Source organism: Solanum verrucosum, unplaced genomic scaffold, assembly GCF_900185275.1.
Source record: "Solanum verrucosum unplaced genomic scaffold, falcon-dt-bn FXZP01000062.1, whole genome shotgun sequence".
In the NCBI taxonomy this organism is placed as follows: domain Eukaryota; kingdom Viridiplantae; phylum Streptophyta; class Magnoliopsida; order Solanales; family Solanaceae; genus Solanum; species Solanum verrucosum.
Genome location: NW_026020477.1, coordinates 6,885,715 through 6,903,782, shown reverse-complemented (window position 1 = coordinate 6,903,782; position 18,068 = coordinate 6,885,715). Strand labels below are relative to the sequence as shown.

Genomic DNA, 18,068 nt, shown 5'->3' with positions numbered 1-18,068 from the left:
GGAAGTGTATCCGATGTTGTTTAAGATCATAAGTGACCTCTAGCACAAAATTGTAACAACTCGATTTTTGAACCTATGAATATTTAGCAATTGACATAGAGAAATCAATCTGAAATTTTCAGTCGTAGGTCCCTGGGTTGGTACACAAGTCGTGAACCAGGTCCACGGTCTATGAACACAATCGTAAAACCAGCTCTTAGTCACCCAATTTTCATGACTGACATTGTAAGAGTCATGAACTAGGTCCACAATTCGTAGTTTCGTATCATCAATCATGAATTTATTCCAAAAATCTATCAAGTTTTCACGTCTGAGAGTACAAGCTGTAAATCATGTTTACGATTCATAACATGGAATCAGTAGGGTTGGGCCTGCGAGTGAAACCCAAAAACCTCAAATCCCCTAATTTCTATCAAATAATAGTCCTACCGAGGATCTGGTGTCTAAGGTGTCTAGAATTTTTCCCAAAAATAAGTAGGAGTGCTCTTCCTTTCAAGCCTTCTGCCTTACAATCTATCGACCTTACTTCACTAATCTTTTATTTTCTCTCGGTATTTAGTTTGAGTCGTTGTCTCAATAGTCGCATTCCCTCTCTTCCCCTTGAAAGAGGGAAAGGGCCTAAGCCTGTTTAGTTCTATCTCCTTGAAATTAGTCGTGAATTTATTTTGTGACTTACAAACACCTATCATGTTCCCACGACAGACAATATGAATTGTGAATCAGTCCATGATTCGTACCATTAGTCATAAAAAAATTCAAAGATTTTAATATTGTTACAATTTTCACAATTGACAGTATGAGTCGTGAATTTGGTCAACGATTAGTATTACTAGTCGTGAAAATACTCAAGGACAAATTCACTTAGGTTGCCCTGACTGACAGTACATGTCATGAATCAAGTCCACAATTTGCAGTGTCAGACCACCAGTCGAGCAGTGACTTGTGGGAACCTAGTTCCAGAAATTTTAAAACGCATTTTGAGGGATATTTTCATCTTTTCCTTGTCTTTCTGAGCTTAGATCACGATATTTTGATCTATCTTATGTGGGACAAAAGAGGAGTTAGTCGATTAAATCTACTTGCTTATGTCTAACATTCAAAAAAGCAAATTCACTTACTATTTAAGTTCTCTGAAGCTGTAAACTAGGGTTCTTCATCTTCAAGCTTCGAGTTCAAAAATTTTACTAATGTCTTCTATTCTAAGTATGTGGAATTTCGTCAATGGGTATCCTTTCACCCATTGAGCTCCAAAGTAAACTCCGCTCTTCAGTTATTTACTTCTAGAGAGATCAGAATTCTTATGAAACATTTCAGCTCTAGAGAGATCAGAATTCTTATGAAACATTTCAGCTCCTTCTCATGAATAGTCTATGAATACATATTTTTCAATGTAATTCAATATTTTTACATACATATATTTCATGAACCCTTAGAATATGAAAACTTATGTCCTTGAACTTGTGTTGTTTAAATTGAATATTCCACTAAGGAACATATAAATTGTCATGAGTAGTTTTAGTCTTTTATTTCCACATGTTTAAAGGTGCTTTCAGATAAATAGTCTATAATTCAGTTTTAGATTTTAATATTATTGAGCTACTCGGTTATCAACATAATTTCGTTAGAAATATTATTTAGCACCAAGCAAACGCGGAGATGAAGGTTCACCCCTTAGTTAGGTTAAAACCTTTAGTAATAATCCCTAAGTCTCAAAACTATGTGTCACCATAGGTTCTAAATGGTCATTCTTCAATCCAGACTTGACACTTTAGTCCTTTTGCACATCAGTTTAGTGGGTCCACGTCAGCCAGTGTTCATATTCTTAGCAAAGTATAAAACGCCCTTTCAGGTTAGGTACAGGTTCGACTCAGTGACACAGTCAAAATTTTCATCAAGGGTGTTCATACTTTAGGACAAGCAAACAATAAATCTTGTTGATCATATTATCAAGATTAGCTACAAAATAGTCATACAACAATTGTTGATCTCTACATCTACTCCACGTTGTTCATACTCTTTTATTGTTCAATATCAAATTAACCAACTATCCAAAATGAAAAATCTCAAAACGAAAACTTACAAAATATCATGGATAAACAAAAGAAGATGAAGTAGGACATATTTATTAACTGATAGTTCCATATACATCAAAATATGTAAAGTGGTAACTACAATTGCACTTGATGGCACTTCATCTCTTGAAATGTTTTTATAATACACTCATTAGAAGCATCTTAAATTCTTTTTTTCCTACATAAGACACTATGCAATCAACTAGGAATTCATCGTCCATTCAATTTTGCATGTTATTCTTGATAATCTTATTGTCGAAAAAGCTCTTTCTACTGTAATAGTGGCAATAGGTAGAAGCAAAACAAACTTCACTAAAAGAAATACGAGAGAATAGTTTAAATGCTTCTTTGCCTCAATCAATTTTTTTGAAAGTTCCCAAAGTCCACCCAAATTGGAGAACCTTTTATTAATATTAGAATATCAATATTAATTAATAAGTTAATTCTCAAGAGCTCTCATGTTGAATCTATCAAAGTCATCAAAATATCATTCAGTCATTCTCATTATCTTGTCAAAATTAGAAAATGAATTAATTGGATTCAAGCAAGATACTACATCAAGAAAATTACTTGTCACCTATTCATTAAGTTCTTGTAGTTGTCAATCAATGATTTTATAAAACACATCCACACGATAATGGTGCAAAGTAGTACAATTTACTACTTTACGTCGTGATCTCCCAAAATTAACATATAGATCATCAAAATTGGGTAATGAGTCATGATTCATACAAATGTGTTTATATTTTCTTTAAGCGAATCCCATTCAATATTTTTTTAAGAGAGAATCTCATTCATTATCTCTTAAAGTTTACAACCTTATCTTTGCTACCTTCACAAGAATCATAGTATTTGCAATATCTTGTTCCTTTATCTGTAGTGACACATTCAAATCATTTTGTGATTCCTAAATCATCAGTCATCAAATTCAACAAGAAAACAGTCTCAAACATTTGACGAATTCTGAGAAATTTCAATGCGCTTGCTCTTTCTTCCAAAGTACTTGCATTTACAATAAGAGCATCAAGTACATCAACAATAGAATCAAAGTTACTAATAAAGTTTTCAAATGACTTGTAGTGAGATCTCCAACGAGTATCACAGTTTTAATAAGATCAAGTTTTTGATTCAACCCTTTTACGTGTTTTTAGTTCACCCATATTCAATGCCTCTCAGAGATTATTTCTTTTGAGATTCTCAAAAATTATCCATACGTTTAAAAAAAACTCCCAACACATTCAAAATATTTGAAATCAATAATACAAGTTCCCAATTTGAACACACTTTTTAGAAACAACAACAAGAGTCAATTAAAGATGAGCAAAACAATGAACAATACGAGTCAATCTACTTTCTTGTCTAATCAATGTTTTAATACCACCGAGCTCACCTTGAATATTGTTTGCCCCATCATAATATTACCCATGTACATAAGATAAAGTTAAAGAATGGTGAGCAGGTACATCTACAATTTCTTTCTTTAGAGATAAAACACAAAGATATTTAACATGAACAAGTTCAATAAATGCCTCCATCACAAACCCCTTTTTAACATGAACAAGTCCAATGACAAGTGTTTAAAAATTCGTGTAACGGTAAAGTCGCTCAAAAGTTACTTGTTCCTCCCGAACAGATTCTTATTTTCTCAAAAGATACAAACGTTCTGAACAGACATGTCTCGTCTGAACAAGCACGTTCACACTCTTTTCTGAACATGTATGTTCAAACTTGCTGCAATTGGTTATAAATAGAGAGACCTCTCATTTCTCAAACATTGAAAATTTTCTCTCTTCTGCATACATTTTCTTACAAATAAAATTGTCGATCGACTGAGTCTGTGTGTACGTTCTCGTTGCTAATTTTTGAGTTCGCTGAAATTATTGATATTTGAGGTACCGCTATTTAATAGTTAATCCGTTTTATCTTGGGAGGACTTAATCTACAACATCAAGTACTTGATGGGATTAAATTTCTTAAAGATATATAGTGGATTTTGTGGTCTCGGATTGTTTATTTTCTGTCTTTCAATTTCATCTTTTTTCTATTTCTGTTTTACTAACATGAATACAGGAGATAACAAAAAGTCACTCTGCAATGGCTTGACATTCTTCTAATTTTAATAGTTTATTTGTAGTAGTTGGATATACTCAAAAATACTATACTTATTTCTGGAGTATAAGCAGAAAAAAAATTAAAAAAATGAAAGAAAACAATACAGTATCTATGAGAGAAATTATCCACAGGTAAAAAAAAAAGACATAAAAACATAGGACATCTCTCTTATACTAACACTTATTGAAAAAAATTAAATAAAAGTAGGATTTCACACCTCAAACTTTAAAGTAAATTTGGCGCCACAAAATCTAAAAACAATTGAAATTAAGAAGAGAAAAGATTTAAAAAAATGAACCTGCTTTGCGGAGATTTCCATGGAACAATCTTCTTCTTTGAGAGAGTGAGTTTTTGAGACTATTTCTTGTAAAGAGAATATACGTAACTTAGGGAAGACAAATCTGAAAAGATACCACTATAATTTTTTTTACGGTGAATGAGGTACACCATGCCATACTTGTACAAATGACCTTTTAATAGATAAAAGGCCAAACACTTACACATCCCATCAAACTTGTCCTCATTTTTCATTTTGGCGCTCTATCTTAGCCTTGTTCCATTTTAACCTTAAACTCTATTTTTTATATACCACTTAAACACGAAATACTATTTTTATGATTTCTTTATTTTTTTTATTTATGTTCTTCAATTGTTGTTTCTTTTTTCAAAAATTGGCGCGTGTCCGTTAATTTTTGTTAATAAAAATATATTTTATGGATCTCATGTCTTTATAACTCATTCTTTTCTCTTCTCACTCCTCCATCTCCACGGGCCCCACCTCTCATTTTATCAGTCTCTCTAATATAGAGTTCATTATATTTTTAAAAATTTTTAAATATACTTTATTTCACAAATTAAAAATAACACAACAAGAATAAGTTATAGTGAAAAATAGTGATGTTAGAAAATTAATATTTTCGTTTTTTCTCTCTTTAACATAACTTCTTTCCATCTCCTTTTATGTAGTTTATTTTCCTTATTTTTAAATAGATGATGTTCATTTATAAAAAAAATTGAATATATATTAATATTAATTCATATTTAAATTCAAACCTCTAAGGATTTAAGAAAATCTTAAAGAATAAATAATTAAAATTATTATTTATTTATAATTTCTTAAAGGACGTATAAAAGAAAAAGTAGACAATAAATATGAAAAACAATTCTCTTGTTTTTCTTTCAACAATTTCATAAACTCTTACATTTATATAAAAAAATATGTTCTAAAAAGAAAATATAACAGAAAGAGCATTAATGATCTTTATAAACAATTACTAAGCTTTGAAATTATTTTCATGAAACCCAAAAATAAAAGGCATCTATAAACACCTATATATATATATATATTCATTCTTTCCTTCATGAATTTATACGATATTTTCTTATCCTCGAAATTCAAGCTATGAAATGTATCATATATATTGACGGAGAGTGCATGTATATATGTAGACGCTTATGAATGCTTTTTTATTTATTTTGAATTTCATGAAAATTGTGTCAAAACTTAAATAAATATTTGTGAAGATTGTTAATACTTATTTTCATTATATTTTCTTGTTAGAGAATATTGATTGGATTTAGGTATTTATGAAACTGTTGAGAGAAGAGCAAGAAAATTTTATATCACCACTAGAAGAAAAAAGTAAAATTGTGACGGAATATTTGGAACAGAGAAGTCTGTCACAAATTGTCACGAAATTATGACGAATTTGTGACAGATTAATCTTATATAAATAAAAAATTTAAAAAGATTTTTTTTACATACTAAAATTCTGATAGTGACGAATTTGTGACAGATTTGTAACAAATATTTAATATAAGTTTTGTGACAGAACATTTCCGTCACAAAATGATAGCAAATAAAAATAAATGAATATATGTCGTCACCAAAATCATCACAAAAATTATGACGGATTTACATTCCGTCTCAATTTAATAAAAAAGACAATAAATTATAAAATCTTTAACTTAATGAACCATTTTTTCCGTAAAAAAATTAAAAAATATTAGATGACCTTTTAACTTTCCCCCAAAAATTTCAGCACTTTTAGTTTTCCCACCTTTTAACTCCTTTATTCCATTAGAAAATTAGGGTTCTAGAGAGAAGTCAGAGAACTACAATGGGTGTTCTTCCTTTTTTCTATCTCTCACTCTTTCAACACTATAGTTGTGAATTTGAATTCATCTAAACTTTGATTCCGTTGTTATATTGCTCATAGGTATGAATCTTTTCTTTTCATTTTATCTACAATGAACAATATTTTGATTCTTTATACTCTTGCTGAGATTTGTCTCTATTTTTCTTGAATCGATTTTATAAAATGAATAATTTTTAGTTTTTGATATTGGGTCCATTATTCTCTTCATTATTATATAGTTTTTTTTTATTGTTATTTATCAAATTATTACACTGGATCCTTTACCTAACTGATTTGGGTGTAAGTTTTAATTTTTTGTGACAGATTTGTGATAGAATCGTCTGTCACAATTTTGCTCTTTTCTTGTAGTGCACTAGTATATTTTATATTAATTGTTCACTTTTTCTTTTATACGTCCTTTAAGAAATTATAAATAAAATAATAATCTTGTTAATTAAGAAGTAATTTTAAATAACTATTTTTTAGTTATGTAGATAACTAATATGAGATAAAAGAAATAATATCTAAATGTTAAAAATATGATGAATTCGGCAAGATATATTAAATTTTACTCTTTTTGTGAATAAAAAATATTAAGATAAAAAAGTAGTAAAATTTAAAATAATAGTTCAAAGAAAGAGTAGGAAAAATTGAACAAAAATAGAAAATGTTCAAAAAGAAAGAGAGAGAAAAAATGGGGGAGATTTTGGTTTTTTCTCAAAATGGGACCCAATAATTTACTTGACAAAATGTGTGAAAATCATTATACAAATTTTGTATGCCAAATCATAACTATGTCTCAAACATAATAAAACTTTTCCTCCATCAATACATTTATGAGGAAATAGAAAAGTGAGAAAAAAATTATTTTGAGCGAGGTACAACAAACGAAAGTTGTATGAGGATCTATTAACTTTTTAGCATATGGATTGTGGTCCCAATTTGTCTTTCAAATATGTACAAGAAATCAAAATGAGAGAGAAAATAAATTTTGATTGAAAATTAAAAGGAAAATGTGGGGTCCACACCAAATTCCACTAAATATATTAGTAAAATATTGGATTGAATGTGTTTTATTGCACACTGCATAGTAGGAAAAAAAAAAGAGGAACGAGGACAGCGAAAAATTGCAGACGAAGATTAAAGTGATTGAGCAAGATTTAGAGGGAATAATCAAGATAAACATCAATTTTTCAATTTTTTAAGCATCAACAACACTATCAACTTTTTTTATTTTTACATTGACAAGATATCCAACGTTGAAACACCACTCTTCAAGAAAATTGCATGTTTAATTTCAATAGTTGAACATGCATCTTTGATTTTTTATTGAAATTAATTAGCTGAAAAATAATGTAAATTTTTTTTATGTTCAAGAAGAAGAAGAAAACTCATAAAGGAGTTGCTAGAATTTTGTTGGAATGAGTGATAATTGAGCTTCACATGCACATTTCATTCAATAATTTACTAATTTATTTAATTTTAGTTGGCGTGGACCCCGCATTTTCTTATTAATTTTCACTCAAAATTTATATTCTCTCTCCTTTTGATTTCTTGTACGGATTTGAAGGACAAATTGGACCCACAATCCACGTGTTAAAAAGTTAATGAATCCACATACAACTTTTATTGGTTGTACCTCGCTCAAAATAAAAAAAATCGAAAAGTGAGTATACTTTTTTTTCGAATTGCAAGTACATTTTCTTTTTAAAATTTAATAGAAGTAGTTTTTGAAGGGCAATTAGGTAATCGTCTCAAAGTCTTTCTTTATTTTTTAAAATTCGTGTTCGGTAAAATGGTGTCACATAAAATGAAATGAAGGGAGTACAATTTACTTAATTTCAAAAACTGATCCTTGCTCTGATACCAGATTTGTTGGAAAGAAAAAAAGATTAAAAAAAAAATTGAGCATAATAAAAGAGAGCAAAATATATGAAAAGTTATTGCAAACTTCTTTATTTCTGACACAATACTTAAGTCGAACGTCTATAGACTTCTTTCTCAGCTCCAGTCTTTGTTTTAGAGCTTTTAATATGCTTAAAATATCAAATAAACACAATTAATCCTTCATTCTGAACTCTTCAACCCTCAAATTAAATAAAGAAGAATGTCACAAAAAATCACTCTATTCTAAACTTTAAAACTTTCAATATGCTCAAATATCAAATACACACAGAGTGAATTCTTAAATACACGTGCAACAAAATTTTATACTAGAAAACCAGCAACTTTGATTTAATTAAAAAGGACTCTACTTCCTCAAACGATAGCGAAATGTCTTGATTCTTTTTCCTTTATGTCTTACATAATGATACAGACCTATGAATTCGATCGAGACTCAATTATGTGCTCATTTGTCCAGAAAAATATTATTTTTGCTCAATAAATAATAATTTCATTTATCATGATAAAAGTCTAATTTCAACTTTGCGAAAATACATCAAACTTTATCGATATAATTCATGCTCAAACTTTCAAAAGTTTTGGAACAATTGTTTTATCTTTAAAACTAGGCTTAAGTCATATGCGGCCTCTTAAAGTTGTCCGGATAATTCATTTAGACACCTCAACTAGGGCTAGTACCTATTGAACACTTTAACCTTGAGAAATTTATATCTATTAAACACAAAATGATAATCAGTTGAAAAATAAAATTGTGTGTAGCTCAAACGCAAATACATAACAGGTGTACCAATGGAACAATGACACGTGGCAGTTGAATTCAATTTAAAAAAAATTCTATTTAAATAATCTGAAAAGAATTTTAAGAAATAATAAATAGTAACTCTTTTAATTAACGCCCCACCCTCCCGTCTTCTTCTTCGACTGTTTCCCCTTTCCGTCCGATTGACACGCAAATAAATCATCTCCCCGCTCTTTTATCCCCTTTCATCGGCATCGACAACACCTTCTACCCATTGTCTTCATCGTCTTTCGATTAATAAACATTTATCACAGTTACAAAAAACAATAACAAACTTTTGTTGGAAAAAAATGATTCAGTTTAATTTCATCAAAATAAATGAAGTTTCGACGAAATATTAAAAACCTGAAAAAAAAGAAGAAGGAAAAGACAGGAGAATAATTGGAGAGGATGAGAGAAAGAGAGAAAGTTGGAGGGGTGAGGTGGCATGAGAAGTAAGTACAGAAAGTGTGGAATTATGTTGGATGGAAATCATTGAGGCAATGAAGAAGACTTGTTTTTTTTAATTGTTAGTTTATTTTATTTTTTGGTTTCTTTATTAATTAAAGTCAAGGATCAATAAAGCAAAAAATTGTACTTTTTCAGGAAAAAGAAACTGAAAAATATCATTTGGTATCTTCACGCACTCATGGAATGTGAAGAACATGTTTTTTGCCATATCAGTATTTTGTGTTTAATAAATACACATTTTGAATATTTTAGGTGTTCAATAGGTACTAGCTCCAGTTGAGGTGTTCAAATGAATTATGCGGACAACTTTAAGGGGCCACATATGACTTAAACATTAAAACTAATAACAAACTTTTTAGTTGGCACAATTTGCTATAACAATACCAAAGCACCCAAAAATCTTTAAAATCACCCAAAGGACGAAACTCATCTGAAAACCTCTCGAACACAAACCAAATAAGCTACTTGTTACACCCTAGAAAATTTTTGAGCTAAGAGTTGAACCATCCTTCGTTGTGAGTAGGATTTTACCGAGAATTAAAATTTCTTAAGTGTTAAGTTTACTAGATGTAGCACTTTGAGTTCAAAAAAGAACTAAATTGGAAATAGCAAGATCTGAAATTTTGCAAGTTATGCTTAAGTTATTATGAGTTTTGGGTCAACTTGAAATGATCATTACTCCTATCACAGGATGAGTTAGATGTACTACAAGATACCGTAGGAAAGACTTTTGAATTATCTTTCCAACGCCGCCGATTTTGCTAAGTTTCAAGGTTGGATGAGTGAGATATGACCTTTTGAAGTTAGGTTGTCTAGTTAAGGAAAGTTAGCCGAAAATAGTAAGGGATATTTTGGTCTTTTCCTTACCAAATCAGATTTCATTCATTTTTAGTAAGGTTTTAAGGGTCTAATACTATTAGGTTCAGTTTTATAATCCTAAAATACATCTAGGATTTTAATTGAGAGTTCAAGAAGAGAAAAAAGGAGAAAATAGGAGAGGATCAATCGTTCGTCGAGATTCTTGCGTATTGTAGCAGATTTTCACCATGGGTTTGATCCCTAAGAGGTATGTAAGCTTCCATAGTGTTGAGTTTTTTCACCCACACACCAAACCTGTTATTTTCAGCGCAAATTTCATTCTTGAAGTTGAAAGATTTGAGTTCTTGATAGGTGTTCTTGAAGATCATTCTAAATCTTGTTGTGTTGGGTTTTAGATGATTTATTGATATCAAAGTGAGTGTTTTAAATGATGTATTGAGTAGATTAGAGTGTACTTATGTTAAGTAATCAATTTTAAGTGATTGAGGAAGAAACTGTTCGATTCTAAGCGAGTTAGGGTAGGCAAACGAGCAAAGAAATTCGTCGGGTTTTCTAGGTCGGGGTGTGGTGTGTCGCGCCAGCCAGAGCGCCCCAAAGTAGGAACTTTAAATTTGTACCATTAATCCCTGGACCTCATGAGGTCATTGCTATTAGTATTTTACCTTTGTTTGTTGCACCTGGCCAGTGACATCGATGCCAGCATCACAGACCTCATTAAGGTCCCCGACCTCATCATCATTACAGACCTAGTTGGAAGAGTTCAACAAATGAAACTTTCTCAAAAAAAAAGAGTTCAGCAAATGAAAAGAAAACTTTAAATTTGTACAATTAATCCCTGGACCTCATTATCATTAGGCAAGCTGGAGACCTGGCCCTCATCATCGTCGCCGCCTCCTCCCTGGTCCTCATCACCATTATAACACTGGACCTCATCAGCATTATGGTCCTGGACCTCATCATCAATACGGACCAAGTTGGAGTTCAGCAAAGAAAATGGATAAAGCACCTGACCCAGATGGTTTCACAGTGGCCTTTTTCAAATATTGTTGGGAAATAGTGAACACTGAGGTCATTGCTATTAGTATTTTACTTTGTTTGTTGCACTTGGCCAATGACATCGATGCCAGCATCACGGACATCATTAAGGTCCCCGACCTCATTATCATTACGGACCTAGTTGGCAGAGTTCAACAAATGAAACTTTCTCGGAAAAAAAAAGAATTCAACAAATGAAAAGAAAACTATAAATTTGTACCATTAATCCCTGGACTTCATGAGGTCATTGCTATTAGTATTTTATCTTTGTTTGTTGCACCTGGCAGTGACATCGATGCCAGCATCATGGAAATCATTAAGGTCCCCGACCTCATCATCATTATGGAACTAGTTGGAAGAGTTCAACAAATGAAACTTTCTCAAGAAAAAAAGAGTTCAGCAAATGAAAAGAAAACTTTAAATTTGTACAATTAATCCCTGGACCTCATTATCATTAGGCAAGCTGGAGACCTGGCCCTCATCATCGTCGCCGCCTCCTCCCTAGTCCTCATCACCATTATCACACTGGACCTCATCAGCATTATGGTCCTGGACCTCATCATCAATACAGACCAAGTTGGAGTTCAGCCAAGAAAAGGGATAAAGCACCTGGCCCAGATGGTTTAACAGTGGCCTTTTTCAAATACTGTTGGGAAGTAGTGAACACTGAGGTCATTGCTATTAGTATTTTACTTTGTTTGTTGCACCTGGCCAATGACATCGATGCCAGCATCACGGACATCATTAAGGTCCCCGACCTCATCATCATTACGGACCTAGTTGGCAGAGTTCAACAAATGGAACTTTCTAAAAAAAAAAAGAATTCAGCAAATGAAAAGAAAACTTTAAATTTGTACCATTAATCCCTGGACCTCATGAAGTGATTGCTATTAGTATTTTACCTTTGTTTGTTGCACCTGGCCAATAACATCGATGTCAGCATCACGGACATTATTAAGGTCCACGACCTCATCATCATTACGGACCTCGTTGGAAGAGTTCAACAAATGAAACTTTCTTTAAAAAAAAGAGTTCAGCAAATGAAAAGAAAACTTTAAATTTGTACAATTAATCCCTGGACCACATTATCATTAGGCAAGCTGGAGACCTGGCCCTCATCATCGTCGCCGCCTCCTCCCTGGTCCTCATCACCATTATAACACTGGACCTCATCATCAATACGGACCAAGTTGGAGTTCAGCAAAGAAAAGGGATAAAGCACCTGGCCCAGATGGTTTCACAGTGGCCTTTTTCAAATACTGTTGGGAAGTAGTGAACACTGAGGTCATTGCTATTAGTATTTTACTTTGTTTGTTGCACCTGGCCAATGACATCGATTCCAGCATCACGGACATCATTAAGGTCCCCGACCTCATTATCATTACGGACCTAGTTGGCAGAGTTCAACAAATGAAACTTTCTCAAAAAAAAAAAAAAGAATTCAACAAATGAAAAGAAAACTATAAATTTGTACCATTAATCCCTGGACTTCATGAGGTCATTGCTATTAGTATTTTATCTTTGTTTGTTGCACCTGGCCAGTGACATCGATCCCAGCATCATGGACATCATTAAGGTCCCCGACCTCATCATCATTATGGAACTAGTTGGAATAGATCAACAAATGAAACTTTCTTACAAAAAAAGAGTTCAGCAAATGAAAAGAAAACTTTAAATTTGTACAATTAATCCCTGGACCTCATTATCATTAGGCAAGCTGGAGACCTGGCCCTCATCATCGTCGTCGCCTCATCCCTGGTCCTCATCACCATTATCACACTGGACCTCATCAGCATTATGGTCCTGGACCTCATCATCAATACGGACCTAGTTGGAGTTCAGTAAAGAAAAGGGATAAAGCACCTGGCCCAGATGGTTTAACAGTGGCCTTTTTCAAATATTGTTGGGAAGTAGTGAACACTGAGGTCATTACTATTAGTATATTACTTTGTTTGTTGCACTTGGCCAATGACATCGATGCCAGCATCACGGACATCATTAAGGTCCCCAACCTCATCATCATTACGGACCTAGTTGACAGAGTTCAAAAAATGAAACTTTCTCAAAAAAAAAAAGAATTCAGCAAATGAAAAGAAAACTTTAAATTTGTACCATTAATCCCTGGACCTCATGAGGTCATTGCTATTAGTATTTTACCTTTGTTTGTTGCACCTGGCCAGTGATATCGATGCTAGCATCATGGACATCATTAAGGTCCCCGACCTCATCATCATTACGGATCTAGTTGGAAGAGTTCAACAAATAAAACTTTCTTACAAAAAAAGAGTTCAGCAAATGAAAAGAAAACTTTAAATTTGTACAATTAATCCCTGGACCTCATTATCATTAGGCAAGCTGGAGACCTGGCCCTCATCATCGTCGCCGCCTCCTCCCTAGTCCTCATCACCATTATAACACTGGACCTCATCAGCATTATGGTCCTGGACCTCATCATCAATACGGACCAAGTTGAAGTTCAGCAAAGAAAAGGGATAAAGCACCTGGCCCAGATGGTTTCACAGTGGCCTTTTTCAAATACTGTTGGGAAGTAGTGAACACTGAGGTCATTGCTATTAGTATTTTACTTTGTTTGTTGCACCTGGCCAATGACATCGATGTCAGCATCACGGACATTATTAAGGTCCCCGACCTCATCATCATTACGAACCTAGTTGGCAGAGTTCAACAAATGAAACCTTCTAAAAAAAAAAGAATTCAGCAAATGAAAAGAAAACTTTATATTTGTACCATTAATCCCTGGACCTCATGAGGTCATTGCTATTAGTATTTTATCTTTGTTTGTTGCACTTGGCCAGTGACATCGATGCCAGCATCACGGACATCATTAAAGTCCCCGACCTCATCATCATTACGGACCTAGTTGGAAGAGTTCAACAAATGAAACTTTCTCAAAAAGAAAAGAGTTTAGCAAATGAAAAGAAAACTTTAAATTTGTACAATTAATCTCTGGACCTCATTTTCATTAGGCAAGCTGGAGACCTGGCCCTCATCATCGTCGTCACCTCCTCTCTGGTCCTCATCACCATTATAACACTGGACCTCATCAGCATTATGGTCCTGGACCTCATCATCAATACGGACCAAGTTGGAGTTCAACAAAGAAAAGGGATAAAGCACCTGGCCCAGATGGTTTCACAGTGGCCTTTTTCAAATATTGTTGGGAAGCAGTGAACACTGAGGTCATTGCTATTAGTATTTTACTTTGCTTGTTGCACCTGGCCAATGACATCGATTCCAGCATCACGGACATCATTAAGGTCCCCGACCTCATTATCATTACGGACCTAGTTGGAAGAGTTCAACAACTGAAACTTTCTCAAGAAAAAAGAGTTCAGCAAATGAAAAGAAAATTTTAAATTTGTATAATTAATCCCTGGACCTCATTATCATTAGGCAAGCTGGAGACCTGGCCCTTATCATCGTCGCTGCCTCCTCCCTGGTCCTCATCACCATTATCACACTAGACCTCATCAGCATTATGGTCCTGGACCTCATCATCAATACGGACCTAGTTGGAGTTCAGCAAAGAAAAGGGATAAAGCACCTGGCCCAGATGGTTTCACAGTGGCCTTTTTCAAATATTGTTGGGAAGTAGTGAACACTGAGGTCATTGCTATTAGTATTTTACCTTTGTTTGTTGCACCTGGCCAGTGACATCGATGCCAGCATCACGGACATCATTAAGGTCCCCGACCTCATCATCATTACGGACCTAGTTGGAAGAGTTCAACAAATGAAACTTTCTCAAAAAGAAAAGAGTTTAGCAAATGAAATGAAAACTTTAAATTTTTACCGTTAATCCCTAGACCTCATTATCATTAGGCAAGCTGGAGACCTGGCCCATCATCATCGTCGCCGCCTCCTCCGTGGACCTCATCAGCATTATGGTCCTGGACCTCATCATCATTAGGGACCTAGTTGGAAGAGTTCAGCAAATGAAACTTTCTCAAAAAAAAAATGATTTCAGCAAATGAAAAGAAAACTTTAAATTTGTACCATTAATCCCTGGACCTCATTATCATTAGGCAAGCTGGAGACCTGGCCCTCATCATCGCCGCCGCCTCCTCCCTGGACCTCATCACCATTATCAGCTTGGACGTCATCAGCATTATGGTCCTGGACCTCATCATCACTATGGACCTAGTTGGAAGAGTTCAGCAAATAAAAAACAAGAATTAAAATGTGTATTGGGGGCTTCTAATCAACACTCTCAAGTGAATGGGATTTGGGGAGAAGTGGATCAAGTGGAACAGATTCTGCATCTCAACTGTAAAATTCTCAATTGTGATAAATGGATCACCGAAAGGATTTTTTCAGCTCAAAGAGGAATAAGACAAGGGGACCCTCTGTCCCCTTTTCTGTTCGTCCTAGCCATGGAGGGTCTCAATAATATGATTAAGACAGCAAAGGTCAATGGCTGGTTATCTGGTTTATTTTTTGAAAATGGTAATTGTTTCTATTTCTGCAGAACAGTGCATAGGTTTGTATTTTCCTATATGGGCTGAAGGCTGGTTATCTGGTTTTGAAGTGGCTAAAAACAATGGAGAAAGTCTAGAGGTGACACATCTACAATACGCAAATGATACATTGATTTTTTGTGGTGCAGAAGAGGAACAATTAAGACACTTGTGAGTGATCCTAGTACTCTTTGAAGGCATTTCAAGTTTGCACATTAATTGGGAGAAGAGTCACATATATCCCATATACAATGTCCCAAACATTAACCTCTTGGCCTCAATTCTGGGAGGAGAAGTCGAAATCCTACCCTCTATATATCTAGGGATGCCATTGGGGGCCCAATCAAGGTCCAAGGGAATTTGGGACAATGTCCTGGAAAGATGTGAGACGAAATTATCAAGGTGGAAAGCCCAATACTTGCCTAGGGGGGAATGTAAAATACAATTTTTTTTAAAATGCTCCCAGGCACGTTTTTTGAGACCTAGGTAAACACTTTGCTACTGATTTACAGGGGCCATTTCCGGAGACCTCACCGGAGTTAGAGGGAATGGAAGGCAATACAATATTTTACAACGTAGGTTTTACATCATACGAAATCACTAAATGCAGTTCAGGGGAGGAATCATGGTACGAATGGGTGGAACGTTGCAGATATTTAGTGCGAAGAGTTAAGATTAGCAAAAAAGTTTTAAGGTGGTTGGCGTCGGTATTTATTGAAGTATCAAAAATACATGGGAATACAAAGAAGAGATGGAAAATGAAGGACCATTTCTCTGAGTTCTTCTGCACACTAAAGTACAACGAAAATGGGAGGTACAATAGTTTTATTGCTTTACAAGGTTAAAGTAAATCAATCAATAATTATTGCACCGGAGAGTTCACACGATGGAGGGTGGGCTGGCGCAGAGCGCCACCCATAGCCCCAGGGTCGCCTGCCCCATCCAGTTTGCAATCGGTTGCTTCGTTTGAGTTCTTTCAAAGGGTACCTTCACTCTTTTTCAATTCTAGCTACTCTAAGCTACTTCTAAACACCTAAAATCATTCCTAACATGATCATAACCTTGAATTCATAATTCAAATTCAAGGTAGAGTTAAGAGTTGAGTTTTGAGAATTCTTTCGAACATTCTAAGAAAGTCCCTTTGAGTCATTTTGTGGAGTCTTCTACAACTTCTAGTAACTTGTTTTAAAACTCGAGCAAGTGAGTATGAGATTGAGGAGAATGTATTCATGAGTCTACTTTGTCATCATGAGATCTTTCATATCATGAACCATAACTCTTGAATTCATAATTCACATTCAAGAGAGAGTTAAGAGTAGAGTTCAAGAAAGCCTTTGAGTTCAATTGTGAAACCTTTCAGATCTATTATCAATTTGAGTTAAAGTTTTGAGTAATTAAGTATGAGAATGAGAAGAGTTGTATACATGAGTTCCGTAATGTTATGTAGACCTACGAGTCAAGTCGTTCATGCCATTAAATTTCGCATAAACTCCAGAAGTTGAGTATCTATGAGAGGAGTAATATCTTCATGTCCTAAGTCTAAAGTATTGAGTTTCTAACCCATTTGAGATTACATTCCTAATCATGGGACTATTACATGTTACCCATGAAGTCCTTGAGTTGGGTTATTTATGTCCATAATTCCGCATGAACCCTATAAGTCGAGCAGTCTTGAGACGAGAAGTATCTTTGAGTCCTTGAGTTGAGTAGTTCATGCTCATAAATTCCGCATGAACCCTCTAAGTTGAGCATTCTTGAAGTGAGTAGTATTATTGAAGTTCTTGAGTTCCAAGTATTGAAAACCTTGCATTGAGTCGTTCACGTCCATAATTCGGCATGAACCATATTTTAAGAAGTTTTTTACAAACGTTTTAACTTTGTTTTAAAACGTAAGTTTTGAGTTAAGAAAAGAGTAAAGAGTAAAGAGTTGAGTTCATTTCTTCAAAAGAGTATATCGGGACTATGTATTTTCAAAGAGTAAATGTTTTCACATTTAAACAAGAAAGGAAACTGAGATTTCAAAAGAGCCTTTGAGCTAGTTTTTTTTAGTAAAGAGGAAACTATGATTTCCAAGAGAGCTTTTAAGCTAAGTTTTAAGTAATTATCTTAAGCCAAAGAAAGAGTTTTGTTTTTACAAACACATGAGCTAAGTATATTTTGGAAGTAGTATTGAGCACCGATATGGGGATGCAAGCTCATATTAACTCAAGTCTCTATAAACCATGTAGCCATCATGGGTAGAAAAAGGTCATACTTTTTA

The 18,068-nt window shown here is 33.9% G+C and overlaps 3 protein-coding genes across 8 annotated transcripts in view; 1 reads left to right on the top strand and 2 right to left on the bottom strand.

Moving 5' to 3' along the window:
• Nucleotides 1-18,068, bottom strand: part of LOC125809198 (gamma-glutamylcyclotransferase 2-3) — a 1,073,903-nt gene that overhangs the window by 681,091 nt on the left and 374,744 nt on the right. The window lies entirely within an intron of this gene.
• The window catches only part of LOC125809204 (uncharacterized), a 175,684-nt gene that overhangs the window by 18,228 nt on the left and 139,388 nt on the right, over nt 1-18,068 (top strand). The window lies entirely within an intron of this gene.
• Nucleotides 10,946-16,327, bottom strand: LOC125809430 (uncharacterized). Its single transcript, XM_049489069.1, has 21 exons — nt 16,319-16,327; nt 15,348-15,491; nt 15,176-15,265; nt 14,980-15,063; nt 14,731-14,787; nt 14,567-14,635; nt 14,304-14,468; nt 14,139-14,207; nt 13,930-13,998; nt 13,754-13,831; nt 13,488-13,571; nt 13,292-13,360; nt 12,865-12,933; nt 12,651-12,719; nt 12,439-12,552; nt 12,233-12,343; nt 12,038-12,106; nt 11,862-11,939; nt 11,400-11,468; nt 11,137-11,301; nt 10,946-11,041 (listed from the first exon to the last, which is right to left on the bottom strand). The coding sequence occupies exons 1-21, from the start codon at nt 16,325-16,327 to the stop codon at nt 10,946-10,948; spliced, it is 1,827 nt and encodes a 608-aa protein (XP_049345026.1).